At 44.7% G+C, this 18,491-nt stretch overlaps 1 protein-coding gene across 1 annotated transcript in view; it reads left to right on the top strand.

The window, feature by feature from the left end:
• Nucleotides 1-18,491, top strand: part of LOC126335258 (galactoside alpha-(1,2)-fucosyltransferase 2-like) — a 258,815-nt gene that overhangs the window by 84,866 nt on the left and 155,458 nt on the right. The window contains exon 2 of the mRNA XM_049998301.1: nt 3,586-4,306. Within this exon, the coding sequence (XP_049854258.1) occupies nt 3,914-4,306 (393 nt within the window). The 5' untranslated portion in view covers nt 3,586-3,913. The remainder of the gene's footprint in view (nt 1-3,585; nt 4,307-18,491) is intronic.

Below are 18,491 nucleotides of genomic sequence, written 5' to 3'. Positions count from 1 at the left end.
GCTGTCTTCGGAATTGTGTGGATGATGCTTTTACGAAAGTCAGATGGTATGTCGCCAGACTCATATATTCTACACACCAACGTGAATAGTCGTTTTGTTGCCACTTCCTCTAATGATTTTAGAAATTCTGATGGAATGTTATCTATCCCTTCTGCCTTATTTGACCGTAAGTCCTCCAAAAATCTTTTAAATTCCGATTCTAATATTGGATCCCCTATCTCTTCTGAATCGACTCCTGTTTCTTCTTCTATCACATCAGACAAATCTTGACCCTCATAGAGGCTTTCAATGTATATTTTCCACCTATCTGCTCTCTCCTCTGCATTTAACAGTGGAATTCCCGTTGCACTCTTAATGTTACCACCGTTGCTTTTAATGTCACCAAAGGTTGTTTTGACTTTCCTGTATGCTGAGTCTGTCCTTCCGACAATCATATCTTTTTCGATGTCTTCACATTTTTCTTGCAGCCATTTCGTCTTAGCTTCCCTGCACTTCCTATTTATTTCATTCCTCAGCGACTTGTATTTCTGTATTCCTGATTTTCCCGGAACATGTTTGTACTTCCTCCTTTCATCAATTAACTGAAGTATTTCTTCTGTTACCCATGGTTTCTTCGCAGCTACCTTTTTTGTACCTATGTTTTCCTTCCCAACTTCTGTGGTGGCCCTTTTTAGAGATGTCCATTCCTCTTCAACTGTGCTGCCTACTGCACTGTTCCTTATTGCTGTATCTATATCGTTAGAGACCTTCAAACGTATCTCGTCATTCCTTAGAACTTCCGTACCCCACTTCTTTGCGTATTGATTCTTCCTGACTAATGTCTTGAATTTCAGCCTACTCTTCATCACTACTATATTGTGATCTGAGTCTGTATCTGCTCCTGGGTACGCCTTACAATCCAGTATCTGATTTCGGAATCTCGCTCTGACCATGATGCAATCTAATTGAAATCTTCCCGTATCTCCCGGCCTTTTCAAGTATACCTCCTTCTCTTGTGATTCTTGTACAGGGTATTCGCTATTACTAGCTGAAACTTGTTACATAACTAAATTAGTCTTTCTCCTCTTTCATTCCTTGTCCCAAGCCCATATTCTCCTGTAACTTTTTCTTCTACTCCTTCCCCTACAACTGCATTCCAGTCGCCCATGACTATTAGATTTTCGTCCCCCTTTACATATTGCATTACCCTTTCAATATTCTCATACACTTTCTCTATCTGTTCATCTTCAGCTTGCGACGTCGGCATGTATACCTGAACTGTCGGTGTTGGTCTGCTGTCGATTCTGATTAGAACAACCCGGTCACTGAAGTGTTCACAGTAACAGATCCTCTGCCCTTCCTTCCTATTCATAAGGAATCCTACACCTGTTATACCATTTTCTGCTGCTGTTGATATTACCCGATACTCATCTGACCATAAATCCTTGTCTTCCTTCCACTTCACTTCACTGACCCCTACTATATCTAGATTGAGCCTTTGCATTTCCCTTTTCAGATTTTCTAGTTTCCCTACCACATTCAAGCTTCTGACATTCCACGCCTCGATTCGTAGAACATTATCCTTTCGTTGATTATTCAATCTTTTTCTCATGGTAACCTCCTCCTTGGCAGCCCCTCCCGGAGATCCGAATGGGGGACTATTCCGGAATCTTTTGCCAATGGAGAGATCATCATGACACTTCTTCAACTACAGGCCACATATCCTGCGGATACACGTTACGTGTCTTTAATGCAGTGGTTTCCATTGCCTTCTGCATCCTCATGTCGTTGATCATTGCTGATTCTTCCGCCCTTAGGGGCAATTTCCCACCCCTAGGACAAGAGAGTGCCCTGAACCTCTATCCGCTCCTCCGCCCTCTTTGACAAGCCGTGGCAGAATGAGGCTGACTTCTTATGACGGAAGTCTTCGGCCGCCAATGCTGATTATTTATCTAAATTTAGGCAGTGGCGTGGATCTAACCCGGGACCGAAGACGTTCTGATTATGAATCGAAGACGCTACCCCTAGACCACGGGTAGAACCTTGGATAATTATGGGTCACTTATTTAACAAATAACAAAATTTTCCGTCTATGAGTGGCAGATCGTGATAATAATATTAAATGAAGAACACTTCCTAAGTTTCTGCAAAACTGTATTTAGTTGGCCACTAATGGGCTTTGGATTATTACGGCATGTATAGATGGGAACAACTAGTTGTCACCTGAAGGTAGTCTACGAAACCGAAAGCCAGTACGTGATCAAATAAATATACACTAATGAGACAAAACATTATTACCATCCGCTTAACAGCTTGTGTGTCGGTTTTTCAGCGGAATACATCACTGATTATGTGTATCAGAGATCCAAAATTTGTTTGTGGGTTTGTGCAGATATGTGTCACTACATGTCTGAGCACAGATTATGTAATTTGCGCAAATAACGGGCCGATGATTTGCGTACTCGGTGATGGTGCCCGATAGCGACCCAGATAGATTCCAGAGAATTTACATCAGTCGAATTTGGTCGCCGAGACGTCAACGTGAATTCACTATAATGCTACTCAAACCACAGTAGTACGGTTGTGGCTCCGAGACAAGGACAATGATACTGCTGAAATTTAACATCGCCGTTGGGGAAAGCATCAAGCATGAAGCGATGCAGGTGGTTCGCAGCTGTCAGCGTGCCTTCGATTACTACCACAGATTCCATGAAAGCGCAAGAGAATGTCTCCCATAGCATAATACTCCTGCCATCAGTCTGGGTCCGTAGCGCGCTGCACGTTTAGAGCCGCCGTTCACCTCGATGATGGCGCTTATGGAAACGACCATCGACTTAGAGTAGCAAAAATGTGATTCATCGGAAGAGCCGACAGGTTTCCGTTGATCGGTAGTCGAATCCCGATGGTCCCGTGGCCACTGCAGTCGTAATTGACGATGTCAGTGGGTCAATGTCTGAACATGTATGGGTGGGCTGCTACGGAGCGCCATGTTCAACAATGAACGATGAACGGCGTGTTCCGAAAGACTTGTCCGTGCACCGGCATTGTGTAGTTTCGGCAGAGATGCCACAGATCACCATCTATCCTACTTTACAGGGCAGGCAAGCCTCCGAAACCCAAGTTCAGTGAAGAGTCGTGGATGTCCAACCATTTAGCTTCCTCCACTTGGCACTCTATTTTCTAACGATCCTTGCTCCAATCACTACCTTCAAATGACGAACTGACAATATGTAATCTCAAATACTAGCGTTGGTGCCTTTGGATCTCGAGTTCCCGGGCTCGATTCCCGGCCGGGTTAGGGATTTTCTCTGCCCTGGGACTGGGTGTTTGTGTTGTCCCCATCATTTGATCATCACCATCATTCGCGGACGTGGCTAGAATTGGTCTGTGTAAAGATTCGGACATTGTACGGGCGCTGATAACCGCGCAGTTGAGCGCCCCACAAACCAAAATCATCACAACACCATAATCTCAGATACCAACACTGAACTACAAATAAAAATCTCAGTCGATAAATTAAAACATGGCAACGGCAAACTAACACGCAAAACAAAAACGTTACGAACTTGTACCCAAAACTAATATCTCCTTTTTCTTCATTTGCAGGAGGGCCAGTGACTGCAGATGATCGAATGGGCAAGGATTGGCAGATATACAGCAATGACTTTGCTGCTTCATATGTAGGAATATTTCATTGATGAAGAGCGTGTAGTGCTCTAAGTGGGCGACACTGAAAACAGACATGAGAATACTATCACTGTGGTAGTGTAACTCGGCGAACATTATGGATATCATCGTTTCATTCATTAGTGCGAATGTTGAGAATGTCGTGTAACTTGTGCTGACGTTCCAAGGCGCCTCGCACCGCGGCAGTGACCCCATAGATTCCCAAAGGTGGGCGGTGTGGTGGAAGTTGCATGTGACCGGGCGGCGCATGCGCACGAGCCCGCCCGCGATGGTCTTGAGACAGGCGCTATTGGCGACGGTGGCGTCTGCGGCGCTGCTGGTCTACATCTGCGCCTACTACGTGTCGGACACGCCCCCGCTGCCGGGACACCGGCTGCCGCGCGACGTCGTCTTCTGGCAGGACGATGAGGCGGCGGCCAAGGCGCCCTACGTGTACCGCTTCTCCAGCTACAACGACCACTTCCCGGGCGTCGCGCTGTCCGAGGTGAGCGTGCAGTGTCTGCCGCGAGGCGCCGCCACAGTGCGCTCTGGTGGCCGCCTCGGAAACCTCATCATGGAGTTCGCCTCCCTCTGGACTGCTGCGCGCCTCTACAACCTCACCGCCTTCGTCCCGGCGCAGTTGCGCGGTCGCCTCCGCCAGGTAAGCCCCTCTGCCTTTTGTTTGGAGCAATTACACTACTGGCCATTAAAATTGCTACACCACGAAGATGACGTGCTACAGACGCGAAATTTAACCGACAGGAAGATGTTGTAATATGCAAATTATTACCTTTTCACAGCATTCACACAAGGTTGGCGCCGTTGGCGACACCTACAACGTGCTGACATGAGGAAAGTTTCCAACCGATTTCTCATACACAAACAGCAGTTGACCGGCGTTGCCTGGTAAAACGTTGTTGTGATGCCTCCTGTAAGGAGGAGAAATGCGTACCGTCACGTTTTCGACTTTGATAAAGGTCGGATTGTAGCCTATCGCGATTGCGTTTTATCGTATCGCGACATTACTGCTCGCGTTGGTCGAGATCCAATGACTGTTAGCAGAGTATGGAATCTGTAGGTTCAGGAGGGTAAAACGAAACGCCGTGCTGGATCCCAACGGCCTCATATCACTAGCAGTCGAGATGGCAGGCATCTTATTCGCATGGCTGTATCGGATCGTGCAGCTACGTCTCGATCCCTGAGTCAACAGATGGGGACGTTTGCAAGACAACAGCCATATGCACGAACAGTTCGACGATGTTTGCAGCAGCATGGAATATCAGCTTGGAGACCACGGCTGCCGTTACACTTGACGCTGCATGACAGACAGGAGCGCCTGCGACGGTATACTCAACGACGAACCTGGGTGCACGAATGGCAAAACGTCATTTTTTTCGGATGAATCCAGGTTCTGTTTACAGCATCATGACGGTCGCATCCGTGTTTGGCGACATCGCGGTGAACGCACATTGGAAGCGTGTATTCGTCATCGCCATACTGGCGTATCACCCGGCGTGATGGTATGGGGTATCATTGGTTACATGTCTCGGTCACCTCTTGTTCGCATTGACAGTACTTTGAACAGTGGACGTTACATTTCAGATGTGTTACGGCGCGTGGTTCTACCCTTCATTCGACCCCTACGAAACCCTGCATTTCAGCAGGATAATGCACGACCGCATATTGCAGGTCCTGTACAGGCCTTTCTTGATACAGCAAATGTTCGACTGCTGCCCTAGACAGCGTATTCTCCAGATCTCTCGCCAGTTGAAAACGTCAGGTCAATGGTGGCCGAGCAACTGGCTCGTCACAATGCGCCAGTCACTACTCTTGATGAACTGTGGTATCGTGTTGAAGCTGCATGGGCAGCTGTCCCTGTACACGCCATTCGAGTTCTGTTTGACTCAATGCCCAGGCGTATCAAGGCCGTTATCACGGCCAGAGGTGGTTGTTCTGGGTACTGATTTCTCAGGATCTATGCATCCAAACTGCGTGAAAATGTAATCACATGTCAGTTCTAGTATAATCTATTTGTCCAATTAATACCCGTTTATCATCTGCATTTCTTCCTGATGTAGCAGTTTTAATGGCCAGTAGTGTAAATGCCGTGATCTAAAAACAGCGTTTTTATCTACAAATCTGCGATGAGGACAGAAGCTGCAATGCTGAATTACAAATTGTTCCAATGCAGTCTTCTGCTCATAGACAGAGACGCTATTCACTACTACACGCAGTACTCTAGTTCAATGCCCTCCCTAATACAAACTTCAATTCACACCTAAGCCCATTCTGATTTTCCCCGTCTTAGATCATAAGTATTCTTATGGCTCTCGAATATGGGAATAGCACCCCAGATTTGTATGTAAGGGGAAATACTGCCTCCCCGCATCTCAGACATAGCCGATCTGTTGATCCGATGTAATGACATTTTCCTGGAGATGTACTGCATCTCAGCTTGATCAATGATGAGGATGGAAGCTGAAGTAATTATTCAAATTTGTGGCAAGGCCAGGACTTGAACCTGAGTTCAGGATACTAGCCAGATGTCCACTATACCATCATGCGAGCCAAAGCTATTTGCTCATGAAAAGAGTCAGTACTACATAGTTTACTTAATGTTGATTAGTAGATTTATAAGCAAAAGAATTTAAGAATTAATACAATGAGGAAAAAACTGAGAAAGAGAATACGAATATATAAGTTTACAAGAAAATTTTCTCAAATACTGCTGTGCAAAACAGTAAGATTAGACCACAAGAAAACCTTTAAACATGGATTTGACCACATACAGTGTCAGCCTCCGGTAGAGCCGTCACGGTAGCTCAGCGTGTACGATCAGAGGGTTCGCTGCCCTATGTAATAAAAAAACTGAGTTAATGGATCAACGACGAACTGAAACGGGTGTCTTGTGACGTCCGCCCTGAGCAGATACAACGAACCAAAGCGAACAAAAGATATTTAAAAAAAAGTAGCTGAGTGGTCAACGCGACAGAATGTCAATCCTGAGGTCGCGGGTTCGATTCCCGGCTGGGTCGGAGATTCTCTCCGCTCAGGGACTGTGTGTTGTGTTGTCCTAATCATCATCATTTCATGCCCATCGACGCGCAAGTCTCCGAAGTGGCGTCAAATCGAAAGACTTGAAGCAGGCGAACGGTCTACCCGACAGGAGGCCCTAGTCACACGACATTTACATTTATTTACCACATTCAGTTTTACTGGTTCAAAATGGTTCAAATGGCTCTGAGCACTATGGGACTTAACATCTTAGGTCATCAGTCCCCTAGAACTTAGAAATGCTTAAACCTAACTAACCTAACGACATCACACACATACATGCCCGAAGCAGGATTCGAACCTGCGACCGCAGCGGTCGCGCGATTCCAGACTGAAGCGCCTAGATCTGCTCGGCCACTGTGGCCGGCTAGTTTTACTGGACATCTACTGAAAATCAAATATCGTGAATAGAGGACACATTCCTATACAGTGCTTAAGGAACTGGTATCCAAGTGCATACAAAGCGGATCAGATTGTGGAAAGGGTCCAAGATCAATTACTGTTAGTTATACAAGAACACGCACAACTTTATACCTCAAACCAATGCACAGTTTTCTCTTTAAAACAACGAAGATCAATTTACGGCTGAGGGCCAAAGTAACTTCTCCAGAATAAGTTTGAATGATTGGTTTTAAAACACCAGGATTTAAAATGGCGGCTGAAGGCCTCACTTAAGCCAAATTACAATATCTTCTCGGCTTGAGGCCGAAATAATATTTCAGATCCGCTAAGGAACTCCTTAAAAGCCAAGCATTTACAAATTCCGGCTAAACGCCATGCTAAGGAGAATTCAAGTTAATTCTTCGGCTGAAGGCCGAACACAAAAAATTAAGTTTTCATAATAAAAGACAGGCTTTAAAGATAAACTTTTATACAATACAACAGAAAAAGAGCTTAAGAAAACTCGAATTATCTTGTCGGGTGTAGGCCCAAACAATTTCTCAAGAATAATTTAAAACAACCTTAAGACAAACATTTACAGAACACGGCTGAAGGCCGTTTCTAGAATTCAAGATAATTAAAGAGAAACTTTACAGACAATGATTTACATATTAAAGCCACAGATTCTGAAAGAAGAGCGGCTGAAAGCCTAAATACAGAGCAACGAGAATTTTAAATAAAGCACGGATGAAGGCCTAATCTCAAAATAGTTGTCATGAAGTTCGGCTGAAGGCCTTATATTGAACATAAAACAGACAATACTAATACACGGCTGAAGGCCTGGCACAGTACCTGCGACTAAATAAAATGACAATCGCAAACAATAAACAGTGGTACTCAGAAGTGCTCCAAGGGTCGGCCTGGGGAAAAAACCCTAACCACAATGTAGGTGAGACAGGCAGACAAGCGTAATACTAAACAATCGGGTTGGAGCACGACCTACGGACGGCTGAACAACCAACCAACAACCTAATCACTTCCCTCTGTCCCAACCTACCAACTGCTACTCCAAAACGCAGACAACATTTGCCTGCTCAGTGGAAATCACATAAACTACACACGGTTCCATCTAAACACACTTGCACAAGAACTCGAACAGTCGTAAAAGCAATCACTGTGGAACCAGAAGGACGAATCAATTCGACACACAGAGAGTTTCCACAAGCGGTCGGCTGCCAAATACACGTCGTCGAACGACCAACCCAGGTCGTTCCCACTGAAGTTACTTGTGTCGACAACGGTCGGGCGAGTCTTGGATGTCCGAAGTTAACTGCAGTTCCAACCCGACTCAACCTGATATCCGTTCGGAACTCGGAGACACGGCGACCTGGGCACAATGTCCCGGATCCAATCATGCAGAAGTAACTCTTGCCCACTGGCCACGACATCTTTTGCACAGGGAAGGAACCGACCCATGTCCGGCAAGATAACCAAGTGAAAAAGCCCAGAAACGGAAAAAAGACCAAATACACGTCGCCCGATGAGACGACCAACCGAACGACCAACCAAAGGTCGCCCTTCTTCAATCTCCTTCCGTCGGCCAGTTCATGTGCATCGCCAGCGGTCGGGCGAGTACTGGCTGTGCACGCCTCGCTGGAGCTCCATCCCCGACTGCTGCTCCGTCCCAACTGCGTGCTCCGTCCCAAATGCACTGCTGGTCCGTCCCCGACCGTTGCTGGCTGCCAACTGAGCTCCCAACTGAACTACGAGCCGGAAACACTAGCGGTCGCTCCAGAGATGGTACGGCAGTGCATTTATCAATTAGCGCTGCTGCTGTCACTTACGGGCAGGTAAAGAGAAAGTTAGTGACGCCAGTAAATGGAATAAGAAACGAGGCGGCAGTACCGTAAGAAAAGATGACAAACAATAAACTGCATGAAAACGAGCCGCGCATGGCTCAAATGTTTTAATAAATCAAACGCAGAAATAATCCTTAGAATGTGATCTTTAATTACCAATATTCACTTTTCCACATAATCACCAGACAACTGGATACATTTTTGCCATTGATGAACAAGTTTTCTGAAGCCATCACGGAAGAAGTCGATGCTGTGTTTCCGCAACCACAGTCTCACAGTTCTCTCAACGTCTTCATCAGAAGCATAATGACGTTCCCGCAGATCGCCTTTCATCACAGGGAACAGATGGAAGTCAGACGTTGCTAAATCTGGGCTGTATGGAGGATGCCGTACGGTGGCGCGCTTTCATTACAGGAATCAGCATCTGGAGTACTCATCATGGCCATATCTTCCGACAGCCAGGCAAAGCAATAATGTGACCCCACACGTTTTTGTGAAACACCGATTGTGCTTACCATTTCTCTCTGAGTGATAGAACGATCGCCCTGAATCAATTCGTCAACACTTTGCTTGTGAAACTCGGTGGTTGCTGTTACAGGACGTCCAACCCTTTGTCACGCAGGTCAGATGTTCCCCTCCTCAACATCTTTGAAATGGTTCAAATGGCTCCGAGCACTATGGGGCTTAACTTCTGAGGTCATCAGTCCCCTAGAACTTAGAACTACTTAAACCTAACTAACCTAAGGACATCACACACAGCCATGCCCGAGGCAGGATTCGAACCTGTGATCGTAGCGGTCGCGCGTTTCCAAACGTAGCGCCTAGAACCGCTCGGTCACTCTGGCCGGCCAACATCTTTAAACTTACTCGCTAAATGAGGCAGAGTACTCACATCAATAGAATCACCATAAACTGCTTTCATTCTCTGATGAATCTCCTTTGGGGTGACACCTTCTGCTGTCAAGTATTCAATAACTGCACGCTGCGTAAATGGCATTGACTGACCGTCTGCGCAGGGTTCCATACTTTACACTGTAACAACACAACCGTTCAATGCTAAGGCTTCCTGCAAACTGGAGCTGTAGAGAAGAGGCAACGAAACAAACCAGTACCTGAAGCATACCAATCCTGAAACCTGTTGAAGAGTTACCAAGGTGGAGGCATTACTTTTCATTCAACCCACGTAGGTATTTAATTGAAAAAGAAGTTTTGAGAATGTGTATGTGGATCACATCACTGCATGGAAGTGAGTCAGGGACTGTGCGTGCAAATAGCATAGGGATGTTAGACAGGAATTATCAAACTGTATGGCAGTTTCAGTACTTACGGCCTTCGATTCATGCAGCACGCTCAGCAAGTGCATGAAATGCGACAGTATTATCCTGAAATAGATTGTACATACATGATATAAAAAAACGGAACAAGTTTTAAATTTGTACCTAAGGCGCCCACAAATTTCCTATGTAGTGATACAAAAGTACGGTGCCCTTCCATATTACCCTCGCGCAAGGCGACGCTTCGAACAACATAACCCGCGCGAAAGAAGGCCTGATCCCGCAAGTTCACGCGTAGTGTGAGGTGAATTAACAATCTCACATTGGCACTAAATTTCACCACAGTTCTTACCAGCCCCACGGTGGATGTGTCACACAACGAGAATGGCATCAGATCCGCAAAAAAGTGGTTCAGATGGCTCTGAGCACTATGGGACTTAACATCTGAGGTCATCAGTCCCGTAGAACTTAGAACTACTTAAACCTCATTAACCCAAGGACATCATTCACACCCATGCCCGAGGCTTGATTCGAACCTGCAACCGTAGCGGTCGCGCGGTTCCAGACTGAAGCGCCTAGAACCTCTCGGCCGACGTCAGAGCCACTCTTAGCCTCATTTCACACCTTCTTTGGACGCCTTTGCGATGGACATCGCAACCGTGACTCCAGTCTTTGAAATCATACTGTTTTATCATGGGTGGCCGAGGAAACCAGCCACACCACGGCTCAGGGTCGACCCGAAAACGCCTTGGGAGGTGGCGTAAAGGGCGTTAATGAAACCAGCGCCTTCCTGGGACGTTGCTACCCATACTTTTCCTGATCGACAACGCAGTTCTTCATCGTGCGACACATAACCTGTGTTTGAGGTAACTGGAACTGCCTTGCAATACAACGGGAAGTTCACCGAGGTGACTGGTGAACGATTCCAAGAATCGCATCCTCTTTTTGTGGAGTAGGTCTAGTACTTGGATGGCGTTTGTCCATTACTTGTGGACGTAGACTGTCGATTTCCCAAAGGCGGTGTTCCAGACGACGGAACATATTCTTATCGGGATGGTGCCTTCTAGGGTACCGTGCAGCATATGCACTAACAGCAGCAGTCGCTTGATTATCGGATGCTCCCAGCACCAAGAACGCATCGACGTATTCGTCGTTTGTGTGCTCCATCGGAATGCCACCCTATATGAACTCGACACTACCAGCTATAGTTGCGCACTGCGCGGTTAGTAGGACACATGCACGCTGTTTAATGGATCCCACTGTCACGATATGCTATTGTCATGTGAAAAAAATGATGTCCTGCTTGTAAAAGTTGAGAACTAGGGAATGGACGTCTAAAAAAAAGGGGGGGGGGGAACCTAACGAAAATTTGAACCATAACTCCAGCGCAGGGTGTGGCTTTGATTTCCCAGAAAGACTGCTGCCCTCCTATTCGTGGGATGTTGGGGGTCAGGGAAAATTACGAAGGAGGGGGACACGTGGATGTGTCTTGAAACTTTGTTCGAGCACACGTCGTTTCGTTCTTTTTTGCGAAAAGTGAATCTATGATTTCAATCTCACTCACATATATGTTCTAAGCTACGCCACTAGATCAAAATGAATGAACCGAAGCACCGAAGAATTATCATGGAACTGATTAATGATTTTTCGATTTCCAATTTGATCATGCCAGTCACGTTGAAGAATAACGCAAGACCACTTTAGCAGTGTCGGCTTTTCAGTCCAAAGAAAATAACGCATAAGAGCAATATTAATAATTAAATAGCGTTGTGCTACTTCTATATCTACATCTGCATCTACATCTACATCCATACTCCGTAAGCCACCTGACGTGTGTGGCGGAGGGTACCATGAGTACCTCTATCGGTTCTCCCTTCTGTTCCAGTCTCGTATTGTTCGTGGAGAGAAAGATTGTCGGTATGCCTCTGTGTGGGCTCTAATCTCTCTGATTTTATCCTCATGGTCTCTTCGCGAGATATACGTAGGAGGGAGCAATATACTGCTTGACTCTTCGGTGAAGGTATGTTCTCGAAACTTTAACAAAAGCCCGTACCGAGCTACTGAGCGCCTCTCCTGCAGAGTCTTCCACTGGAGTTTCTCTATCATCTCCGTAACACTTTCGCGATTATTAAATGATCCTGTAACGAAGCGCGCTGCTCTCCGTTGGATCTTCTCTATTTCTTCTATCAACCCTATCTGGTACGGATCCCACACTACGGAGCAGTATTCAAGCAGTGGGCCAACAAGCGTACTGTATCCTACTTCCTTTGTTTCCGGATTGCATTTCCTTAGGACTTTTACAACGAATCTCAGTCTGGCATCTGCTTTACCGACGATCAGATTTATATGATCATTCCATTTTAAATCACTCCTAATGCGTACTCCCAGATAATTTATGGAATTAACTGCTTCCAGTTGCTGATCTGCTATACTGTAGCTAAATGATTAAGGATCTTTCTTTCTATGTATTCGCAGCACATTACACTTGTCTACATTGAGATTCAATTGCCATTCCCTGCATTCTTTGATGACACATTCATTTCACTGGAGTACACTGAATTTGTGAATCTCAGCATGAAAGTATTCACTGTAAAGAGTTCTCTGGGAAACCGTGCAGTATTGACACTATGAAAAAAGGACTATTACTTGTTGGTTCACCGACATCATGAAAACGAAAAATGTTCTTAAAATGTGTGTGAAATCTTATGGGACTTAACTGCTAAGGTCATCAGTCCCCAAGCACTACTTAAAGTAAATTATACTAAGGACCACACACACACACACACACACACACACACACACACACACACACGCACGCACAAACACACACCCATGCCCGAAGGAGAACTCGAACCTCCGCCGGGACCAGATGAAATGAATACGAACCTCTTACACCACTGCACGGCCCTTAGCAGATGGGCATTAGATGGCTCAATTATTTGGTGAAGATATTCGAATATCTGACTCCCTCTACAGTTTTGGCTCTCTGTACAGCTACCTCTAGTACCATGTAAGTTATTTCTTGCTGTCTTAAGACATGTGCTATCGCCTTGTTTCTGCTGCTAGTGGAGAAGACAGCTTGCACTACTGAATACTGACTGTTTTCGACACATGTCAAATGTTCACTATCTCAATAAGTATTTATTTGAGCACACATAGTTTTCGACCAGTGCTATTTCCTGCGAGAATAAGGGACATTGCAATTGTAAAACTCTGCATAAACCTCCCACTTGCAAAGTCTGATAACGTAGGAACTGTTTTGCTGCTGGAATGTAAGAATACTATATGTGTTTACATTAGATATTACGACAGTATATTTACTTATTAACTGATGTTCTCCATTATCGAGGGTAAGTGTACAGGATGATCAGAAACAAAGAACAGATTTCACATCTGCGCTGTTGTTTGTCTGTTCCAACATGCCGACTACACCACAAGGGAAATCATTTTCTGTGTTGGAATTTGGGCAAGTTAATCCACTGTGCGAGGGCGTTCTGCTGTCTATTCACCAAAATACCGCCTCTGCACAAGCATATTTATTACTGGCATACAAAATTCTTGATAGCTGGTTGCGTATGCGAAGGGAAAAGCACTGGTCAGCCACGCACGGCTGATGAAAATGTTGAGCGTATCCGAGATGCGTCCACACGGAGCCCTCGGAAGTCCACAAGATGGGCAGACCAGGAACTTCAGCTACCTCAAACAATGGTGTGTTGTGTGCTGAAACTAGGCTTGCTTATGAAGCCTCGTGAGTTGCAGTTTCTGCAGCAATTGCGACCCGGCGACGAGAAGATTCGAATTTTGCGTTTCAGTTCTCCAGGCGAAGAACTTTTTTTCCGAGCAACTCATCTCTTGGGACTAATCACGTTTCATCTATGACGTAAAGTTAGCTGCCATTGAGACCACAAAATCCTGGGATCGTCGTCAACGTGAAAGAGACACACAGAAAGTTTATGGAACCCCAGTCCCATTTTTAATTTTATTTTATTTTTAAGGTAACTGTGACATTAATGTCATACTTGGACATGCTAAAAAACTGATTCTTTCCTCTACTCCACGAAGATTCCAATGATTTCATTTTTATGCATGGCTGTGCACCGCATCACTTTCACCTTGAGGTGCGGATTTATCTTAACAATACGATCCCACAACATTGGATTGGAAGAGGTAGACAACAAGATCTTGTTCATTGCTTCTAGCCTCCCGCGTCACGAGTCCTCATACCCCGCTATATTTTTGTGTGGGAGTATAAAAGACGCTCTTAGTCCCACCTATGGCAGCTACCCGTGAAGAGCTGAGAAATGGAATTGTTGAAGCTGTCGATTCAATAAGCGTAGACATGTTGACTGATGTGTGGAATGAAGTGGACTATCGTTTCGATGTTTCTCGAGCAATGCATGGTGTTCACATTGAAGGTATGGTATTGTGTCTGTGCGAACATACGACTTCGAACTTTCCTCTATCCAATGTCATGAGAAAGTGTTTCTTTCGGAGCTCGCCTGTAATAAACAACTGAAATCTATTATTTCCTTTTGAATAATCCTGTACAGGTAACATAGTTCCTTCCTTTTTTACGTCTTTCGTGGACTGTAAGTCACTAGTCGTTTGTCTTGTTCATTAGCGACCGGGAGAAAGTTTTAATAACAGAACTTTTAGGCTTGTCTTGTTCATTAGTGACCGGGAGAATGTTTGAATAATAGAACTTTTAGGCTTGTGGTTGAACGATTTCCTCTGCCAAACACACTGCTTCGTCAGATTCACACCACTTCGAATCGAGCTTCTTTACACCGCAAAGTGACTAGAAATTATCATGAAACTTCCGAACAGGATGTTACGGGCAATCGAGAATATCACCGATGCGTGAAATCGAGTCGTGCCTTTCAGCGCCGACGACAATCGGGCTGCCTGATAGAATGAGGCCGCGATTGCTTCCCGTAGTCTGAACGTCGCTCAGTGTGCATCACTTTCAAAACTTCGATAATGAAGGAATGAGAGAGTATTTCCTGAACAATGCAGAAAAATTTCAGACCAGTGAAATGCTTAATAAAGCATTCGCAAGTCTGCTCAGAAATCATTTGAAGAGGTTCCATTTTGATTGATTCAAAAAAGCAGATAAAAATTCACTTGACGCCTTCCTAAGAGACACTCTCCACTCATTCCAAATTAATAATATACTTGTAGACCAGATGGGGCTTACATTCAAAGAAATAGTATCTGCAGCAATTGAGAGGTTTATACCAAATAAACAAACGACGGAGCTGATCCTCCTTGGTACACAAAACAGGTTAAAAAAATGTTGCAGAAACAACGAAATAAACATGCCAAATTTAAAAAGAGGTAAAATTCCCAATACTGGCGATCCTTTACAGAAGCTCGAAACTTAGCGCGGAGTTCTATGCGAGACACCTATAACAGTTTCCACAACGAAACTTTGTCTCGAAACCTGGCAGAAAATCCAAAGAGATTCTGGTCGTATATGAAGTATGTTAGCGGCAAGAAACAATCAATGCCTCCCCTGCGCGATAACAATGCAGGTACTATCGAAGACAGTGCTGCCAAAACAGATTTACTAAACACAGCCTTACGAAATGCCTTCACCAAAGAAGACGAAGTAAATATTCCAGAATTCGAATTGAGAACAGCTGCCAACATGAGTAACGTAGAAGTAAATATCCTCGCAGTAGTGAAGCACTTCAAATCACTTAATAAAAGCAAGTCTTCAGGTCCAGACTGTATACCAACTAGGTTCCTTTCGGAGTATGCTGATGCATTAGCTCCATACTTAACAATCATATACAACCGTTCGCTCTACGAAAGATCCGTACCCAAAGACTGGAAAGTTGCACAGGTCACATCAATATTGAAGTAAGGTTGTAGGAGTAATCCACTAAATTACAGGCCCACATCATTAACGTCGATAGGCAGTAGAATTTTAGAACATATTTTGTGTTCGAACACAAATTACCTCGAAGGAAACGGTCTATTGACACACAGTGAACATGGGTTTAGAAAACATCGTTCCTGTGAAACACACCTAGCTCTTCATTCACATGAAGTGCTGATTGCTATTGACAAGGGATGTCAGATCGATTCCGTATTCCTGGATTTTCGGAAGGCTTTTGACACTGTACTACACAAGCGGCTCGTAGTGAAATTGCGTGCTTATGGAATATCGTCTCAGTTATGTGACTGGATTTGCGATTTCCTGTCAGAGAGGTCACAGATCGTAGTAACTGACGGAAAGTCATCAAGTAAAACGGAAGTGATTTCTGGCGTTCCCCAAGGTAGTGTTATAGGCACTTTGCTGTTCCTTATCTGTATAAACGATTTAGGAAACAATCTGAGCAGCCGTCTTCGATTGTTTGCAAATGACGCTGTCGTTTATCGACTAATAAAATCATCAGAAGATCTAAACAAACAGCAAAACGATCTAGAAAAAATATCTGAATGGTGCGAAAAGTGGCAGTTGACCCTAAATAACGAAAAGTGTGAGGTCATCCACATGAGTGCTAAGAGGAACTCAAACTTCCGTTACACGATAAATCGGTCTAATTATAAAAGCCCTAAATTCAGCTAAATACCTAGGTATTGCAATTACGAACAACTTAAATTGGAAAGAACACACAACGACTGCGTTTTATTGGCAGGACACTTAGAAAATATAACAGACACTACGCTTGTCTGTCCACTTTTAGACTACTGCTGCGCGGTGTAGTATTCATTCCAGATAGGACTGACAGAGTACATTGAAAAAGTTCAAAGAGAGGCAGCACGTTTTGTATTATCGCGAAATATGAGAGAAAGTGTCACAGAAATGATACAGGTTTTGGGCTAGAAATCATTAAAAGAAAGGCGTTATTCGTTGCGACGGAATCTTCTCACGAAATTCCAGTCATCAGTCTTCTCCTCCGAATGCGAAAATATTTTGTTGACACCTACATAGGGAGGAACGATGACCACTATAAAATAAGGGAAATCAGAGCTCGTACGGAAAGATATATATGTTCAATCTTTCCGCGCCCTATACGAGATTGGAATAATGGAAAATTGTGTAGGTGGTGTGATGAACCATCTGCCAGGCACTTAAATGTGATTTGCAGAGTATCTATGTAGATGTAGATTTCATCCCAGTCTATTCACTTACTTCGTTTCAGTACATTTAATTCATTACATTTTCAGGATGAAACCCGAATTCCACCTACAAAATTTCAGAGTTTGTTTAATTTGCGACATGAAGTCGCATTGTAGGCCTGTGAATGGACTGTTGATATTTTGAATAAGTATCTGTAATCCGATATATCGATATTTAAAATATATCATTCCCGCATCACGAAGTATCGATAAGTGTTGTCTATATATGTAGAGCCGGCCGCGGTGGTCTCGCGGTTCTAGGCGCGCAGTCCGGAACCGGGCGACTGCTATGGTCGCAGGTTCGAATCCTGCCTCGGGCATGGATGTGTGTGATGTCCTTAGGTTAGTTAGGTTTAAGTAGTTCTAAGTTCTAGGGGACTGATGACCTCAGATGTTTAGTCCAATAGTGCTCAGAGCCATTTGAACCATTTGATTCAACGCAACTGCTGTGGTGTTGCTCCACATTCGAATCTTGTTATTCCATTCACGCCGCCACCTCTAAATGCAATTGGACTACTTCTTTGTGCCATCGATACTTGCTTAAATACAGTCAAAGAGAAAGACTGGATGTGATGGAAGCTCAAAAGGTAGTACGACTCCTTTACACAGTGAAAGTAAAATCAGTTTGTAGTACGATTTCAAAAGAACAATTTCAAATATTTACCGAAAATTACAAAAAAAATATAAAATAAAAATATTGGCACACGATATTGCCATTTCGATATCGAATATACACTCCTGGAAATTGAAATAAGAACACCGTGAATTCATTGTCCCAGGAAGGGGAACCTTTATTGACACATTCCTGGGGTCAGATACATCACATGATCACACTGACAGAACCACAGGCACATAGACACAGGCAACAGAGCATGCACAATGTCGGCACTAGTACAGTAGATATCCACCTTTCGCAGCAATGCAGGCTGCTATTCTCCCATGGAGACGATCGTAGAGATGCTGGATGTAGTCCTGTGGAACGGCTTGCCATGCCATTTCCACCTGGCTGGACGTGCAGACCGCGTGAGACGACGCTTCATCCAGTCCCAAACATGCTCAATGGTGGACAGATCCGGAGATCTTGCTGGCCAGGGTAGTTGACTTACACCTTCTAGAGCACGTTGGGTGGCACGGGATACATGCGGAC

This window comes from Schistocerca gregaria, chromosome 2 (genome assembly GCF_023897955.1).
Source record: "Schistocerca gregaria isolate iqSchGreg1 chromosome 2, iqSchGreg1.2, whole genome shotgun sequence".
NCBI classification, from domain to species: domain Eukaryota; kingdom Metazoa; phylum Arthropoda; class Insecta; order Orthoptera; family Acrididae; genus Schistocerca; species Schistocerca gregaria.
This window is presented reverse-complemented; position numbering and strand designations above follow the sequence as displayed.